The 19,819-nt window shown below is 44.8% G+C and overlaps 1 protein-coding gene across 2 annotated transcripts in view; it reads left to right on the top strand.

Moving 5' to 3' along the window:
* syn3 (synapsin III) overlaps positions 1-19,819 on the top strand; it is a gene marked incomplete at both ends in the record, with an annotated part of 105,933 nt that overhangs the window by 84,895 nt on the left and 1,219 nt on the right. Inside the window, 6 exons of one of the 2 annotated variants that reach the window (XM_080022458.1) lie at positions 1,195-1,337; positions 3,482-3,556; positions 4,654-4,756; positions 18,332-18,463; positions 18,571-18,595; positions 19,635-19,791. In XM_080022458.1, coding sequence (XP_079878584.1) covers positions 1,195-1,337; positions 3,482-3,556; positions 4,654-4,756; positions 18,332-18,463; positions 18,571-18,595; positions 19,635-19,791 — 635 coding nt within the window. Of the gene's footprint in view, positions 1-1,194; positions 1,338-3,481; positions 3,557-4,653; positions 4,757-18,331; positions 18,464-18,570; positions 18,596-19,591; positions 19,792-19,819 lie in introns of both variants that reach the window. The other variant, XM_080022457.1, reaches the window with a different exon arrangement.

Below are 19,819 nucleotides of genomic sequence, written 5' to 3'. Positions count from 1 at the left end.
TGTCCGTCTTTCCGTCCATCGGTCTGTCTGTCGGTCCATCTCTCCGTCCTTCCATCTGTCTGTCCGTCTGTCCGACTGTCTGTATGTCTGTCCGACTATTTGTCTGTCTGTCCGTCTATCGGTCTGTCTGTCTGTCTGTCCATCTGTCTGTCCGTCTATCGGTCTGTCTGTCTGTCAGTCCGTCCGTCCGTCCGTCTGTTGGGCTATCGGTCTGTCTGTCTCTCCGTCCGTCTATCGGTCTGTCTGTCTGTCTGTCCGTCTATCAGTCTGTCTGTCTGTCTGTCTGTCTGTCCTTCCATCAGTCAGTCTGTCCGTCTATCGGTCTGTGAGTCTGTCCGTCATTGTCCGTCCGTCCGTCCGTCTATCGGTCTGTCTGTCCATCTGACTGTCTATCTGTCTGTCTATCTGTCTGTCTGTCTGACTGTCACTATTCACGTTTGTTCATGAAGGTAGTTGCATTCGTTAGTGGGATTAGCGTTCGTTGTTTATATGCAGAGTTTCATACGGAGCCTGACGGGCACTAGGACCCCGAGACGACCTGGTGCCTGTCTGAAATAACGCAAACGCAAGTGAAATATAACTCATTTTGGACCGCACATCAGCGATTTTAGGCCTTGGTAACTAAATATCTTCACTAAATATATCTTTTGAATGGACAATGGGAATCTACGTTCCAGTTCACACTCTGCGCCCATGAAAAAGCCCCGGGGGGTCTTATGACACGGTCGCTTCCGCTTCCACATTTAAAACATAACAGCGTATCTGAAGCGGGTGTGGCCCGGGGGTTATTCCTGTAATTGATCAGTTCCATCAGAACAGCAACTCTGTGCTCATCACAACAAGTTTCGCACCGAGAGTGAGCCTGGCGACGGGAGGTTTGACTCCTTTTTGAGAACTAATGATGACAAATGCCCCGGCTTTGTTTTTGTCCTTGGGATTTAGTTTAGTCCTCAGCAACTGTTTTGTGTTTGATTTTCCCGTGACTCCAGACTGCAAAACTCTTTGTTCACGGCAAACGAGTCGTGCGTCACTCAACGCAACACAACACGGGACAGTGAAAATGAACCCGGGGCTTTTCCAGACCAGGAGCTTCTCATTATGGCGTCTGCGTCGGCGAGAAACTCCCGCGGCGTTCTAACGGCCGCGCTACTTTGTAATCAGCGCCGTGGCTAACGAGCGGCGTCTCATTCGCAGATCAAAGTGGAGAACCAGCAGGACTTCCAGGACATCACCAGCGTGGTGGCCCTGGCCAACACCTACGCCACCTCCGAGCCCTACGTGCTCTCCAAGTACGACATCCGCATCCAGAAGATCGGCAGCAACTACAAGGCCTACATGTGAGGGGTTACAAGTTTCACGAGTTTACCCAAACGCACCACGTGTTTTCAGTCCAGTTGTGGTTGATAATGAACGTGCAGAACGGGGGCTCAACCTCAGCTCCCGTAGATTTCAGAGGGTCACACATTTTCTCCTATTTTATTATTATTTTGGAAGCCAGTACCACCAATTTTATCAATATTCTCAGAATCAGTTTATTCCGCCAAGTACATTAAAAAAAGCTTAACAATCTGAAAAAGTAGGCATTAAAATACAATTTCAATAAAATTTGCCAACCGGAAATTGCCAAAAACACATGACAGGAAGAGCTCCCACAAAAAATAAAAATAAATGATAATATATAAAAAATAAAAAATAAGAAATTAGATATAATATTTCTTTTTTTTTATTTTTTAATGTGTTGACATTTTTTGGCCCAAAATAAGAACATTTCTTACTGTAATTTATAAAATGTCAAAGTGCGTACATTCCAGTTTGTCATATTAGGACATTTTTTTCATGTCAATTTGAGCAACACAACGGCTGTTTTAATATCAGAGTTTTATATCAGGGTAGTTGGGAATTGAGGATGACACAAAATTATTATCTAACCACATGTTTTATTGAAAAAAATACTTAAAATATCTTACGACGATTAAAAAAAATACGAAATCTAAAATGTCAAAATGTTAAGGATAAAACAAAATCTCAATCGAATACAAATGTATCATATACCAATCTATCGGAGTCCAGTGACCCCGTGTGCATTATAAAGTGACCTTCACGTGGGGGTTGCGAACCCCAGGTTGGGAACCACCTGGCGTAGGATATCTTGCATTTTGGTTGTAACACATGTACACAGGTGGTTTGGAAGCAGCCTCTTCCACGCCAGAGTCAGTGTCACTTGGCTGGCGGCCTGCACGCCGTGTGAGTGCAGGAGCTTTCCCAGAATGCACCTGTGCTCTGTTTTAACAACCTTGATGTCCTGCGTGGTGACGTCTGGGATGTGGAATAATTCTCCTTCAATTGCCACTAACAATAGTCGTCTGTTATTATCTGCAGCTTCCAGATCCCCCCGCAGCGCCGCCGGGGCCTCCATTAAATTAGAGTCACAACAGGAAGCTCGTCAGACCGCACGCTGCGTTCAAGTCCGGCTCGGATTTATCACTTGCCGAGTGGTTGCAGTACAAAGCTCTTGTGTTTAGTCCTCACTTTCTGTTTCCTTGGAAGAAAGATTTATGTACCTTGACTAAAAGTAAAGAAAATGTACTACTAAAACTTAATTTATACTAAGAACACTTTATTTATACTAGAAACACATAGTTATTACAAAAAAAAAGTTATTTATACTTAAAACACTTTATTTATACTAGAAACACTTAATTTATACAAAAAAAAAAAGTTATTTACACTAAAAACACTTTATTTATACTCGAAAGACTTAATTTTTACAAAAAAAAGTTATCTATATTAAAAACACTTTATTTTTATAAAAAAGTTATTCACACTTAAAAAAGTTATTTACAGTAAAAACACTTTATTTATACTTAAAACACTTAGACTGTCTAAGATTGTCTCCTTTAGTGTCCACTAGCTCCTAAACAGACTCATAGTGTCCCCTAGCTCCTAGACTGTTCCAGATCCATCCCTACTAAAAACACTTATTTATACTAAAAAAAGGTATTTGTATTTAAAACACTTTATTGATACTTAAAAGAGTTATTTATACTAAAGCCACTTTTTATACTAAAATAAAGTTATATACTAAAAGATAGTTATTTATATTAAAAACTTTATTGATACTTAAAAAAGTTATTTATACTTAAAGCACTTTGACTGTCCTAGATTGTCTCCGAGAGCGTCCCCCAGCTGCTGCACGGTTCCATCCCCTCACAGAGACGTCACGGTTCGAGTCCCCCGCCGGCCCCCGCCCCATGCCCCCAGCCTGAGTCATGGAAGCGCGTCTCCCAAAAACAACATGGCCGCGCCGCGATGATAACATCTCCTCCCGCTGCCCCCCCCTGAGGAAACCCGTCCCAGATCCGAGCAGCCGGGCTTCACAATGACTAAGTCCTGGTCGGGCGTGGCCTTCGTCTCCGGCCATGTTGGATGACTGGACTTAGGATTCACTTCCTGTTTTGTGTCTCACCGTCTTCCCTTTCAGGAGGACGTCCATCTCTGGGAACTGGAAAGCAAACACGGGCTCGGCCATGTTGGAACAGATCGCCATGACGGACAGGTGGGACAGCCCTGAAAGAGTGTCTCCTACCTCCTACTCTGCCTTGAAGCTCCTACATTATCTCCTAGAGTGACCCCTAGCTCCTAGACTGTCTCCTAGAGTGTCTCCTACGCTGTCTCCTACCTCCTACTCAGCCTTGAAGCTCCTACCTTGTCTCCTAGAGTGTCCCCTAGCACCTAGACTGTCTCCTAGAGTTTCTCCTACACTGCCTTCTACCTCCTACTCTGCGTTGAAGCTCCTACATTATCTCCTAGAGTATCCCCTAGCACCTAGATTGTCTCCTAGAGTGGCTCCTACACTGCCTTCTACTGCCTACTCTGTCTCAAAGCTGCTAGATTCTCTCCTAGAGTGTCTCCCAGCTCCTAGATTGTCTCCTAGAGTGTTCTCTAGCTCCTAGACTCTTTTTTGAGTGTCTCCTAGTTCCTAGACTGACTCCTAGTGTCTTCTAGCTCCTAGAACCTCTCATAGAGTGTCTCCTAGCTCCTAGACCTCTTCATAGAGTGTCTCCTAGCTCCTAGACTGTCTCCTAGAGTGTCCCCTAACTCCTAGACGTTCTCCTAGAGTGTCCCCTACCTCCTAGACTTTCTCCTAGAGTGTCCCCTAGCTCCTAGACTTTCTCCTAGAGTGTCTCCCAGCTCCTAGATTGTCTCCTGGAGTGTCCCCTAGCTCCTAGACTCTTTTTTTGAGTGTCTCCTAGTTCCCAGACTGTCTCCTAGTGTCTTCTAGTTCCTAGACCTTCTCATAGAGTGTCTCCTAGTTCCTTGACTGTCTTCTAGAGTCTCCCCTAGCTCCTAGACTTTCTCCTGGAGTGTCCCCTAGCTCCTAGACATTGGATAAGACCACTCCCATGCATATCTGGTGGTCAACAGGTCTCAACTTGTCCTGAAAAACAATAAAAGGTGCTAACCCTAAATCGCTAAATTGTTTTAACATAAACCCAACAAGGAAGTGCTGTATTATACAAATAAAATAGGTGGTATTCAACCAGGGTGGTACAGTTATTTTGCGACGTGGTTTGGAGACGGACTGACCCTGGATGTTTTTCGTGTCTGGATGGGAGGTTGTTTTGACCAGCTGTTTTCGTCTCTGGGCTCCAGGTATCGGCTGTGGGTGGACTCCTGCTCCGACATGTTTGGAGGTCTGGACATCTGTGCCGTGAAGGCCGTGCACGGAAAGGACGGCAACGATTACATCATCGAGGTCAGTTCCTGTCCCCTAGGTCCTGGACTGCCTCCTTGCTCCTAGACTGCCTCCAGGAGTGTCTCCTCGCCCCTGGACTGTCGCCTCGCTCCTATGCTCCTACACTGTCATGTGCCCGGTTTCCTAACTCATCTCCTAGCTCCTACTTTGCCCCCTAGCTCCCAGATCGTCCCCTAGCTTTTAGATTGCCTCCAAGAATGTCTCCTGCTTCCTACGCTGTTTCCTAGCTCCTACACTGTCTCCTAGCTCCTACATTTTCTCATAGGTTTTCTCCTAGCTCCTACACTGTCTCCTAGCCCCTGCACTGTCTCCGAGCTCCTACACCGTCTCCTAGCTCCTACTCTGTCTCCTAGCTCCTACATTGTGTCCTAGCTCCTACACTGTCTCCTAGCTCCTTCACCGTCTCCTAACTCCTCCACTTATTCCTCACTCCTTCGCCGTCTCCTAGCTCCTACACCATTTCCTAGCTCCTACACCATCTCCTAGCTCCTACACCATCTCCTAGCTCCTACACTGTCTCATAGCTCTTACATCGTGCCCTAGCTCCTACACTGTCTCCTTACTCCTACACTGTCTCCTAGCTCCTACACCATCTCCTAGCTTCTACGCTGTCTCCTAGCTCCTACACTGTGTCCTAGCGTCAAGACTGTCTCCTAGATCCTACACCGACTTCTAGCTCCTACACTGTCTCCTACAAGGTCTCCAGGTGTAGACCTTTAACGCCCTGGAAAACCTTGAAAAAACTTGAAAAAACTGTAATTCTACGGAGGGGTAGTCATCGGAGATGTGCTCCCTTCATGCACATCCAGTGGAGAGTATGTCCAAGTCAGCTGGAGAGCCCGTAACCCACTGAGGTGCTTTCCTGGTTCCTACTGACACTGAATTGCTCCCAAAAATGTCTGCGACTCGGAATAGAATGTGTAGAAAGATGCGAGAGGAAGATCACGCATTATTTTTTCTTAAAAAGGAAAGGACTGATCGCCCAGGGAGAGGGAACCGACCGCAACCTCAGAAGCGCCGACGAACAAGGCTGTCGTTTAGTCAAAGTCATTCTGGGTCCAGCTCCTCCACTGTGTCCTAGCTCCTATGGTCTCCTCGAGTGTCCCCTAGCTCCTATAGTGTCCCCTATAGTGTTTCCTAGGGCCTAGATCAGGGGTGCCCACACTTTTTCGGCTTGCGAGCTACTTTTAAAATGACCAGGTCAAAATGATCTACCTGCATTATGAAATGCTAAATATATGTATTTATATATATACTGAGTATACTTTATATTTACAATATATGTTGGCGTACCTTGCATCACTGCATGAACCCTTATGGCACAATACAATTAAATACATTATGGTCACTACCTAACTCTGATGACTCGCACTGAATGGAGTCGTCAGGGTTGCCAGTAGCTGCTGGTAGCCAGCCTCAGGCAGCTTCCAAATGATCATCAGTCACGGTGGAACGCTATTTGGACTTAATTATCTTCATGCGGGAAAAAGGCTGACTCGCATTAATAAGTACAGCCCATTAATGCAGTCAAGGAGGCAGCACATTTCCTCATGCCTGGGTACTTTTCCTCCGTGAGTAAGTTCAAAAACCGTCCATGCGCCCTGGACTTGAGCTGAACCTCAGCCCGTGGTGTCAACATCTCGTCCTCCACCGCAGAGCAGCTCAGGTGGAGCAGTGTTGGAGTGAATCAACCTCAACGTCTTCCCTGAATGGGCGGCACATCCACACCGTTTGTCAGAGTCTGACGGACACTTTTCCGCCTGCTCTGTGTTGCGCACACGCGCCTTGCCTCGGGTCTCCAGCTCTGACGCCAGATTTTGAAAGCTCCCCAAGTCGTGGCGCTGCAGCTTTGAGGGGAGGAGTTGCATTTTTTTCGTTTGGAAGCGTTGACTGAACTGATCACGTTGACCCCGGTCTCGTCTTTTCCGTGCAGCTCGGAATGGAGCTCATTCAACACGACGCTCAGATCGGTTGGAAAAAATAGAAACTTTCGAATGGCGCACGATGGAGCCGCACTACCTCCGCCATCTACCGGACGATCGCGATCGACGTATTGGGCATGTATTGGGTCTCCTAGCTCCTACACTGTCTCCAAGAGTGTTTCCTAGCTCCTATACTGTCTCCTATGGTGTCTCCTAGCTCCTAGATTGTCTCCTAAACTGTCTCCTAGCTCTTAGAGTGTCTCCTTGGGTGTTTCCTAGCTCCTAGACTGTCCCTTAGGGTGTCTCCGACTCCTGGACTGTCTCATAGTGTCTCCCGGAGTTTTTCCTAGTGTCTGGACTGTCCCCTAGTGTCTCCTAGCTCCTAGAGTGTCTCCTTGAGTTTTTCCTAGTGTCTAGACTGTCCCCTAGAGTGTCTCCTTGCTCCTACAGTGTCTCCTAGAGATTTTCCTAGTGTCAAGACTAGACTAGTGTCCCCTTGAGTGTCTCCTAGCTCCTAGAGGGTCTTCTAGCTCCTAGACTGTCCCCTAGAGTGTCTTCAACTCCTAATCTGTCTCCTCGATGCACATATTTATGATATGACATTTTTCATTGAGTTATTTTTTTACAATACATATCCTTATACCCTCCCCATATCCCCTCCCAACGGGGGCCCCCATTGGGCCCCGTTGTGGACCCGATCTGGCCCCACGGGTCGTATCTGTGACACCCCTGGGTTGTTGTGTCTCTGTGTGTCACTGTTATGGAGTTCAAACCAACTGTGGAATTTCATAAACACGCCTGGAACTATCTCCTTTGTTCCCGTCCTATCAATGATTAACACGTATTTCAGTTTGTGTCTGTTTGTGTGTGTGTGTGTGTGTGTGTGTGTGTGTGTGTGTGTGCCTGTGTCCTTGTGTGTGTGTGTGTGTGTGCCTGTGTCCTTGTGTGTGTGTGTGTGTGTGCCTGTGTCCTTGTGTGTGTGTGTGTGTGTGTGCCTGTGTCTGTGGGTGTGTGTGTGTGTGTGTGTGCCTGTGTCTGTGTGTGTGTGTGTGTGTGTGTGTGTGGGTGTGCGGGTGTGTGTGTCTGTGTGTCTGTGGGTGTGTGCGTGCGTGTGCGTGTGTGTGTGCGTATGTGTGTGTGTGTATTCCTTGCTGTGTATTCTCTCTGAGAACAGCGTCTCCAGCTCTTTATTAAACACCTAGCTGGAACGGAGCGATCTGATTCATCGACAGCTTGGTGTGATGTTAGTGAGCACATGACCGATGTGTTGAGTCACCTGAGACTCAGGTTTGAGTTCTATGGTTCATATCTTTATGTAATATTTACTTTATGGACGATGGAGCTCGTTAGGAATGTTGTCATTAGTGTCGTGTTAAGTTCAAACCTTATCTGTCTGTCTGTCTGTCTGTCTGTCTGTCTGTCTATTTGTCTGTCTTTCTGTCTATCTGTCTATCTATTTATCAATCTATCTGTCTGTCTGTAAAACCTTGTTTATGTATATGCACATTTTGTGCATATACATAAACTAAATAAAATAACTATATATATATATATATATATATGATCACAAGCTTCCAGAATTCCAGAATTGCTCTTATCTGATCCTATAATATATATAATATATAATATATAATTTATTATATAATATATAATTTATATAATATATCATATATATATTATAATATATCATATATATATAATATATATATCATATATAATATATATATATAATATATAATATATAATATATAATATATAATATATATAATATATATATATCATATATAATATATATATATAATATATAATATATCATATATAATATATATAATATATAACATAATGGTAATATGCTGTGCAGTGCTGGACACAAGTCTTTCCAGGTGAACCTTTAGAGATGATTTATATAGAGATAATGACCGGCTGGCTGCACATGATCACTTATTTAACCTTTATTTAACCTAGAAAGTCCGAACTTTTTGATCATGAATGTGTAATAATTAACGTCATGTAATATCACACCAGCAGTCAGAAGGCCGAAGCACGGCGAAGCTTATACGCGTCGCCTCCAAGAGGTTATTTCAAGTTATCACAAAACGTGGGCGTCGTCACGCAGTGAAGCTCAGACGTGGTACATCTCTGAAAGCGTGTGGTTGTGCCTGTACCACTTGTACTGCCTCCTCAGAAGATCGGCCCCCGCGGAGCCGGACCCCCGGGCCTGAAGGGGGTTCGTGACTCAGATCCGATCATGAGACGGCTTCCAGTTGCGGAGCCTCGGGAGCACCAAGAGATAATATGAGGAAGGAAGGACGACGCGGAGGGGAGGCACAGGATTAGAAGGGCGTGGGGCGGGGCCAGGGGGGGACTCGAACCGTGGGCGCGCTTCCATCACTCAGGCTAAATAAAGTGTTTTTGTATAAATAACTTTTTTTTCCCCATAAATAAAGTGTTTTTAGCAGGAATAACCCGTCAGATGATTCACGCCGAACGGAAAGGCTCGAGAGCGGCTGCCTCTCCGGGATAATCCCCCCGCCCCAACCCCCGCCCCCTATTTTTAGAAGCGGCTTCCCTCGGCTCGGGGGCTGTTTTTAGGAACCCTGTTGAGGCGGCGTCGGGCCTGGGGAGCCTGACATCACAGCCCGGAGCCGCTTATCCCCAACGCCACACCCGCATTTCGTAATCATTTACCGAAATGATACGAAATTTCACCCGTATTATGTTACATCATTACAACACTGTGGCTGTGTGGGATGTTCAATTAGGAAACGGAGGAAAACGAATACAATCCAAAATAAATACAGGCCGTTTTCATTTGTTTTGTTTGGGGGAACAGGGAACAGGGACACGCAGCCGAGCGTAGATCGCTCCCTCTCCATTACGCATTTCCCCCCCCGCGCCCCCCTACCGCCCGCCGTCCTTGGGGGCCCTCTGGTGGCCCCGGGGGCCCTAAGCCGGCGCTTAGGTTGCCGACGGTTCGGGCCACGGGAAACCAATTCTCCGCCTGGTTTCATGTTGTTGTTGTGACTATTTTTCCTCGGTGGGAGCTCTTTAAACTGCTCGTACTAGTAATAAAAAAATCATTTCAGGGTCAATATTCCGTATTTTTTATGTGGTCAGAAAGTACCGGCTCATTATACACATGCTAGTCTATGTTATGTCACTCATTTCAACTAAAAGGTGATGTGAGCACTCTGGCACCCAAGGCCGACAGGGATGATGATACAGTGAGGGGTAATGTGCGGCAAGCCGTCCTTATCGCAAAATAATGGGGATTATTTTACGATAATGACCATGTGGCTGCACATGATCCTGTTTGTCTAGTTTAAAGATCTACCCAGAAGAAACAAGCTATCGCCGATTTATTTACAGTTATTAACGTTAAATTGGACATTCAGGGAAGTTTTGATGTCAACGTCTGCAGTCACCTCTTCAAGACTTTTCTGTGCAGCGTCAGAAGATGCCGCCGCTACAGTAGCTAGCATTAGCATTAGCATGTAGCAAGCGATACCAGGGATGTGAAGCCAGGCGTGGAGGTCCATTTGAACAGATCAACGGTAGCTATTCAAAAATAACTGACCATTGATGTTCGCTATCAACCAATCAAAACTGAGTACTCCACAGAGCCACTGTGGGATAAATAGAAATAAATAAACTGGTGTTTCCGCCCCTCTGGCCTGGACGTGGACCCGGCCCTCCGTCATCGGCTCCACCCGTCTGGGTCCTAATGGATGTAACGGGTTGTGGTGGTTTTGGTCCTGCTTCTGGGCCTCTCACCCCCTTTGAAGTGGGCTCTGGTGGTCCCTGGCCAGCCCTCTGTGCAGCGCCGGCCCTCGGTGGTGAGGACTCAGTCGGCCCCGCCCCGCCCCGCCCCGCCACGCCCGGACACCGAGGCCCGGCTGGGGAGCGCCCGGCTGGGTGGGACGGCTCCACGGCCGAGGGCCGGTCCAGCTGCACTGGCTGGAGCAGCGACGGGGCCTTCCACCGATGTGTCATGTACCATTATATTAATGCTATAAGAACTCGCACTATGTTATGTGCCTAATACTCATGCAATAACAGCATTTAGAGTTCCTACTTTTATTAGTTGTGTTATTTGTTATGCATTACATTAATGCCATAAGACTATTTATCATTACGACTTTTATTCTATTTAGATATTAAATTAATGTTAGAAGAACATCTATAATTAATAATTGTATTATTTTCATACATTATATTAATGCTATAGAAATATCTATATTTCCTAATTTTATTATTTCTATCCATTTTATTTCATTCATAATATTTACTAAAAATCCTATTTCAGTATTTTTATCATCTTTATCTGTCAAGTGCGTGGCGATGCCTGCTGAGTAGAATCAGCGGGTAGTAAGTACGGTCACATGACCACATGGCCACATGACCAGCCGGCACCGCCACGCACCAACCAGCAGCCGTGTGTGTGTGTGTGTGTGTGTGCGTGCGCGCATGTGTGTGTGTGTGCGCATGCGTGTGTCTGTGTGTGTGTGAGTGTGTGTATGTGTGAGTGTGTGTGAGTATGTGTGTGAGTGTGCGTGTCTGTGTGTGTCAGTGTGTGTGTCTGTGTACGTGTGTGTGTGTGTGTGTGTGTGTGTGTATGTGTGAGTGTGTGTGAGTATGTGTGTGAGTGTGTGCGTGTGTGCGTGTGTGCGTGTGTGCGTGTGTGTGTGTGTGTGTGTGTCACGCTTGTTTTGGTTCTGAACCGACGTGGCCACAGCAGAAGGAGGGGGCGGGGGGTGTTCTGTACCAAACCATGTGATTAGTGGTTCCTTAGTGCACGTGTGATGTGCACGTGAGCCCAACGTTGATGGGAAAGCTTTTTTATTTTATTATTATTTTTTTATTTATTCCGTTTTTTGGGATGAGTCACCGGCGCGGCCGGTGCCCAGGGGCCAGGCAGTGTTTCCAGACCAGGCATCGCGCCGCTGCTCCCAAAGGAAACACGTGGAAGAAATCAAGCGGCGTGGCTTGGTTTCCAAACCTCACCGGGCTCCTACTCACAACTATTCACTTTTCCACGGACGCCGCAGCGGAGGGATTCCTCGGAAGCAGCTCACAGGCGGCTGGGGTTTGGTGTCACGAGGCGGCGCCGAGTAGAAGGAGACACATCTTACCAACGCGCCGCTCTGGTGTCTTGGTTTTGGTGCTCTGGAGGCGAAAGTCCTGGTCAGACGCTGCTTGAGCGGAAAAGTCCCAACGTAGCGGACGTCGAAGGTGTTTAAGCGGCAAAAGTCGACGCCCTGGAAAGACAAAGGCGCTTTTTGCGATGAGCTTAGTTTTAATCATCGTCTTTATCATTTTTTTTCTTTTTGCTCCGATTTTATCCCGGTCGCTTCTTTTTTCCAATATTGACGTATTTTTCGGAGTAAGCACAAAAGGCGCGATGCATCCCTCACTCGGGCGTAAGGAGAGGCGTTCTGTGATAACTTGTCATAACATCTTGAAGGCAATCTTTATCCTGAGTTTTGACCGTCTGACCGCCGGCGTGTCCACTCTGATTCTAACATATTCATCGTAAAAAGGTTTATATAAGGTTAGGTAAGGGATAACGTGCAGCCAGCCGGTCATTATCACAGAATAACCCCAGGTGGCCTGACCAGGGTCTTATATCACTCTGTCGGGGGTTATTTGGCCATAATGACCGCCACCGCCGGGTGTTGGTGTCCGTCAGCCGTAGCAAGTGCGGGCGGGGCGGCATCGCCGCCGGAGGAGGCGGTCGCTCTCAAAAAGTCGACTTTTTTGGGGCAAAATGTAGCCGAGTAAAAGTAAAAGTCAGCAGAAATACAATAACTAAAGTGAAGTACAGACACTTCCAAAAATAAACACTTAAGTGCAGTAACCAAGTGTTTTACTGCGTCACTTAACACCGCCGTCACTCCAGTAGTTAAAGGGCTGGGTCACCATTTTTCTCAACCCAAGTGTTCTTTAAAATGCTGGTTTCCATCATTTTTTTTTTTTTACAACTGTTCACAGAAAGGAACTTTCTTTACTGCCGAGAAACCTCCCACTCTGCTGCAGCCTCTCACCAGGCTTCACTGCATCCCAGCGGTTCTTCAATGCATTCCAAGGGGGCAAACGATTAAGACTCGGAGAAAGGTTCAATTTTCCCTTTTTGAAAATGGGGGAACTCACATTATAGTCGGGCGGTGTAGTCACAAACTGCGCGTTTGGTCGGGCTTCTGAGGGCGTCACTGACTCTTTTTTTTGCAGCTCGAGTCAGCTCTTTTGGCTCCATGCTGATGCTGACGCAAGAGGCGAGAAACAGGAAGTTGCGTCGCTTCCCGCTGGCAGCCTGCTGGAGCCAACGTTATGCTCTGTATGAACTGCGGAAATGACAAGAAGTAGTTCTAAATTAAATGTGATGTGACTGTTATTGTTATTCCCTGAATATTCTCCCGGGGGGGAGGGGGGTCACTCTAGTCCTATGTTATCTTGGCTTAACTTGTCAAAACATGTTCGAAAAACCCCCAAATACATGTGTTTCTATAATGTAAGTTTCCTGTTTTTAAAAGCAGGTTTATTATTTTTCCGCCCATTGGACAATTATAAATACATGACGGGAACCAACATTTTAATAATAAGTCCTGGGTGGGAAAAAGCGGAGCCATCCTTTAAGGAACAGTTTTCGACAGACGTCCCGCTACTGCACAGCACAGGGCGGGGCTCCGGCTTCGTCTTTTATCGGCGTTTCAGGAGTTTCATGGTTGTTCTCAGTGTGTTGATGGGAAAGCTGCCTTGCTCTGCGTGTCCGGCCATAAACTGCATTCCATTCAGCGCTGGGGCGCGTGGCCTCCGAGGGCCCACGCTATTAACATGATCGTTTGGGTGGAAAAAAAAAAAAAAGAGGAATCCCAGTGGCAACAGTGAAATTATGCTTTTTTTTTTTTTTTTTAAGAGTTTTGTCATTTTAGCATGTGGAAAAGGAAGGAAATCAGCTTCTGAGAAACAATAACACAGAAGGCAATAGCAAATAATAATAACAATAATAATAAAATAATATAATAATTAAAATAAAAATAATAATAACATAATATAATAATAAAAAATAATAGTAGTAATAATAATAATAATAACAACAATAATTATAATAATAAATATAACTGCAGGCAGCAATACGCGGGGGGTCCAGGGTTGTCAACCCTTTGTTAAAGTTCAATGTTGGGATGTGCTTTGTCTCTGTTGCAGTGTGTTTTTATGACTGCAAAGTTCATTCCTTCCGCCTGGTAACAGTGTAATTCTATGATGGGACGGTGTTTGCGGCTGTGGGTGGGTTTCCTACGCCGCAACTAACGGCGGTTATCATTCTGAAGTAGAGCTGCACGATTACGGCTGAAATGATAATCACCATTATTTATCACGATTATTCATCCACTTTGGGGAACAGAATTATTTTATCGCACTTCGTAAAACAACAGAAAACCGGCCTTCACAATAATAATAATAATGTATTTTATAAACCTATAAATAAATAAACTAGGGTTAGTGGTTTAGTTGACTTCAGTTGTAGAGGATATATACTAATGGAATGAAGTGTAGTGGGCTCTTGTAGTACTTTAACTCTTTTTGGAGTCGTGGTGAAAGGGTCGGAGAGAAGTCCGAATGGAGGAAAAAATAACCACGAGTGCAAGAAAAGTGTCTTATGGAGCAGTAGGTGGACGGAGCAAAGGCCAACATACAGCAACTATGTAAAGGTGCTGCCAGGTATAATAGCTGGCGTGTGACACAAATGAGGCCGTCTTTACGTAACGTGAAGTGACAACTTATTTTCCGGCGTCATGTGGCGTAGTCGCCGCTGCTGCGTCGTCCGTGTCCCTTTCGACAATGTCTGCGACCGTATCGGTGTCGGCGTGGCTGACGCGGAAGTCGCCGCCCTGGAGGAAATGTTCCTACATGGTACCGGCGTGGCTCAGTGAAGGGGTGAGCACGTACTTGTGCGGTAGGATTGGCCGTCGTTTTCTTATTTAATCAGGTTTTCCCACAGACTGAGTTTCATTGGCCTGGTGTCGTCGGTCAAAGGTGCGTTCTTGCAGTTGGGCGTCCTTTCCATGAAAAACGACAGAAGCAGTGTTTGTGGTGCGTACTGGGAGGAGCAGGGCCACCGTGATGAGTATCGCAATGCTTTGTTGAAATGGAAAAGCATGCGGAAGTCACTGGTTGAAGATGTGTAGGGTACAGTTGTTGGTGCTGGGAGGGCGGCGACGGCTGTCAACGTCATTCGTAGCTCTGGAGTTGGGGCGGTTGGGTTGAAGGGCAACTCTGCCTTTCCCACAGTGGAGTAGGGTGATACGAGCCCTTCATAGTGACTGTGAGTCCCAGCCTGTAAAGTAAAGATAAAGCAGAAGTAAACACAAAGTGAAGCGCATTATCCGTGTTTTTGTGATGCAGTCGTTTAAACTGTGGCTTTGGTTTTTTGATAAATAAAAATCTGTTGTTCTTAAATGTACACGTGGTGTACGCTTTATTAGGTTCACCTGTACGGTCCAATGTGATCCAATACAGCAGCTGAGTTATAAATGTAGTATTATGTTGTCTATCATCCTCTGGGTTTTTTACGCTGTCATAGAAGAGGTATTAATTCAGTGATATGTTTTAGCATCAAGGTCATAGTTGGTGGTGGTGTTGTTTGAGCTGCATTATATTCAGGTTCCAAATATCTTTCCCCCCTGATGTATGTCAATAGGGAGTACAAACAATTAAAATAAATGCAGTTCAGCACAATACCTAATTTAAGTATGACCTCAGTCATACACATTTCCAACTCTATGTCAACAAAAACCAAACATTATAAAAGTCTTTGTAGTTATTATATTATAGTTATTATAGTTATTATAGTGTATTATTATTGACCTCCATAATCATTATTCGTTATCATGGTAGTGTGTAAACAGATAAAAAGATTTAGCGTCATATATAATGTAAACGATAATCGTCTTACATGAAATTTACACAATAGTTGCACTTGCACAGTGTTCTTTCCCAGTTTGACCTTGAGGCATCAGGAACGCAAAAACATAAAAAGAATGAAAATATTTCAAACATACACAATACACACATGTTCATTTTATTATGCAATTGCTTATGGTTGTTTTTACCAGTAATTATAATTCAGGAAGTTTGTATACATTAATTTCTCTGGAATGTCTATAAATTCTGACAGTGATGTTATTGGGTTTTTATTTTGTAGAACTTACTCTGGTGCGTGTCAGTTGTCCTCAGAAGCGTATATACACTATATATATATATATATATGTATATATTTATTTTCTTTATTTTTTTTTTTTATGATTTTTAATATGCTGCAATGTTTAATCCAATTGTCTTCTGGTAAAATAATACCTGTCACTGTGTGAGAGTTTGTATCTTATATTCCTTTAGTTAAAGTCCAATCGTGACTATATCTGTGCGTTGCGCCATCTTGGTGAGGTGGTGATTGTTGATCACAAACTCCACTCACAATCCTGAACCGACCTGGATGAAATTCAAACAACGCCATGTTGGAACCGCCCCAAACACACATCTTATTCAGATTGTCTGTGGGTTTGTCGAATCTGTGACATCCATCAAAGTCGGCCGTCAGTCGCATCTGCATGTGCCGCCATCTTGGTAAGGTCCCTGTTGTTGACCAATCACTAGACCGCAATGCTATCATATGACCTGTGCATCATTTGCACGTGCGCACAAGTTTTTACTAAATTATTCTACAATAACGGACCGATCTGAATCAAACTTGGACGACGGCATCTTGGGACTGCCGACTGGCGTGCAGCCGCTGCGCGTGCTGCGAGTTGGCTGCGAGTTGGCTGCGAGTTGGCTGCGAGTTGGCTGGCAGATGTCTGCTCAGACAATAAATACACTGCTCGTATTTCGGGAGTTTGCGTCTCCGTATCTTGTTATCCTGGTATCTGATCGCTGACCTCCAAGGCCGCACGTTCCCTGCTGTCTTAGACCTTCGGCTTCTCTGTGGCGACTGGAAAACGAAAACACAAAAAGAATGCAATAATTTCAGGACACAGACACAATAAATTCATGTTCCTTTTACTGTGTAATTTGTTATGATTTTTGACTACAATTCAGGAAGACATATAACCAAATGAATGGTCTGTACTGGAATACATACAAATACAATACACCATATTACGTTTGTAGTATACCGTAAATTTGGAATTTGGCTTGATATCTAAGGTCGAATACAAATGCATGCTGGGATATGCAGGTAAATATATGGTGCATTCATCCAAACTGTGATGATGCGTTGTGGACAGTGGTGCTCCAGCGCGTTCTGCTCGGACGCTCAATAAACCGCCTGTATTTCGGGAGTTTGTGTCTTACATTCTCCTCTTTTAAAGACCCCGAGAACAGATACCGTGTGGTGTCACGCAACGATGACGCAGTGGCGCTTGTTTGCGACCAATCAGAGGTCTGCACTGTGTTGATGTGACCTTAACAGGGGGTAAAAAAAAACACAGTTTCCTCGTAACTCCTTTCGCAAATTGGACGACAGCTTGTCTGGTCTGCCCCGAATACAACTATCCATCATTCGTGTCCATGGCTTCGGCGGTTTCTGAGCAGCAGACACTTCAGCCGCGATTTTGTTCTGAACAGAAACAATGGGGCTGGACCCCTGATAATAGAGTTCTAGTAATGAGAGTGAAATGCATCATGAAGACAAGAAGCAATATGAATGATCCATGATGTGGACAATAACATGAGCAACACTACCACCTAGAGGCCATTAGGGGGAGTGTGTCAGGTGAGGAAGAAGAAGGATGAGGAGGAGAAGGAGAAGAAGAGGGAGAATGAGAAGAAGGAGAAGAAGAGGAAGAAGGACAAGAAGAACAAGTAGGAGAAGAAGGAGGAGGGGGGAGAAGAAGAAGAAGAAGAAGAAGAAGAAGAAGAAGAAGAAGAAGAAGAAGAAGAATTGCACGTAACACACACACAGATGCAGGGAGTGGTAGAACGGGGGGCCCAAAATACCCCCCCCCCCCTCCAAAAAAAACCATAAATGAAAATTACAAAATTTACAAACGTTATCAGTCTATAATAAAGCTAGTTGGCTTATTGTTCATTTGTTTTCAAATTTGAAGTTCATTTCCAGGTTTATTGCAGGATACTGCAATAAACCTGTTTATTTGTATTCTTATGCCATGCTCCTATTGCTGCTTACTATTGTTATCACCTATTGTTTAGATATGAGCTGCTGCAACACAATCATACATTAATACATTGATTATAGTTAATGCAATCAATTGGTTAAAGGTACAAACATCTGCAACTTAAAAACAGGAATTTAAAATGTAAACGAAAACCACGCTGAATGGGACGTTATTGATCGTCCACCTCGCGCCCATCCAGTCCTCCATTGTAGTTTCTATGCAGCGCCACCAGATGCCGCCTCCAGCTAGTGCTAGCATCAGCATGTCGGTAGAGCGACACGAAGGGTGTGAAACGGACAGGGAGAAGTGGTTGCCCGTGGCAACAGTCAATATTTACAGATCGGCGGTAGTTATTAAGAGATAACTGACCTGTGATTCACACTACGATCGACCAGTCACCGCAGAGGATTCCACTCTGCTGATATTATGCTAATGACTTCTGTTGGTGAATTTGGGTTTTCTTCTGTTTTCTGTTCTTCCAGGTGATGGACAGTTCGATGCCTCTAATCGGAGAGCACGTGGAAGAGGACAAGCAGCTGATCACTGACATGGTGATCAATAAGATGGCCGCCGTCCTGCTGGGCATCACCTCGCCGCAGCCCTCCTCCGTCAAGGTGAGGACACAAGGAAAACTAAGATGGCTCCTGAAACACTCGTACATTATGTTGTTACTGTGATGAGTGTAAAGACATTTTACTTTTGTCCCCACATTGTTTCTCAGACCACGCAGCCAAGACGAGCTCAAGGTAGGACCAATAGCAAAACAATAGGATCAATAGCAAAACAATAGGACCAATACTAGAACAATAGGATCAATATCAAAACAATAGGACCAATACTAGAACAATAGGACCAATACCACAACAATAGGACCAATACCAAAGCAATAGGACCAATACAAAAACAATAGGATCAATACCAAAACCATAGGACCAATACCAAAGCAATAGGACCAATACCAAAGCAATTAGACCAAAACAATAGGATCAATACCAAAACAATAGGATCAATGCCACAACAATAGGATCAATACCAAAACAATATGATTAATACTAAAACAATAGGATCAATACCAAAACTATAGGACCAATACCAAAACAATAGGACCAATACCACAACAATTAGACCAAAACAATAGGACCAATACCAAAACAATAGGATCAATACCAAAACAATAGGACCAATACCAAAACAATAAGATCAATACCAAAACAACTGGACCAATACCAAAACAATAGGATAAATACCAAAACAGTGGGACCAATACCAAAACAATAGGATCAATACCAAAACAACTGGACCAATACCAAAGCAGTAGGACCAATAGCAAAGAAATAGGATCAATATTTAAGTGAAGTGTTATTGTTTGTTGTTAATTTTTAGGTTTATTGTACACTGCCAATTTGTTGTATATGTTTTTGTTGATATTTAGGTAAATTTAATATTTTTGTTTTTCTGTTTTTTAATTTGACTTTTGGGTTTATTGCATTTTGGCTTTTTTGGCTTTATTTTTCTATTTGGGGTATTTTTTTTTACTTTATTGTATATGTCCAAATTGTCAGATTTTTGAAGTTGATCTTTGGCTTTATTGCATATTGGCTTTTTCTTTAACCAATTCTTTCTATTTTTAGTTAATTTTCAGGTTGTGTTTTGCTCATTGTTTTCTATTTTCATCTGTATGTCTGTCTGTCTGTCTGCCTGCCTGCCTGCCAGCCTGCCAGCCTGTCTGTATGTCCACAAAGAAATGCCTACACATGTTTAATACACATTTCTCAATGTGGGCAGGCGGGCCCCGCTCAGCGTCGGCCTCCCCGGCCCAGTCGGCCCACGCCTCTCCGCAGAGGGCCCGCTCGGCCTCCACCTCCCCCAGCCAAGCCTTCCAGCCGGGGCCCATCCCCGCCGCCTCCGGCCCCGGGTCCCAGAAGCAGACGCCGCAGCTCAAGTCAGTGAACCACGCCACCATGTAGCTC

Source organism: Zeus faber (genome assembly GCF_960531495.2).
Source record: "Zeus faber genome assembly, chromosome: 21".
NCBI lineage: Eukaryota > Metazoa > Chordata > Actinopteri > Zeiformes > Zeidae > Zeus > Zeus faber.
The sequence above is the reverse complement of the archived record's forward strand: the minus strand, read 5'-3'. Positions and strand labels throughout refer to the sequence as shown.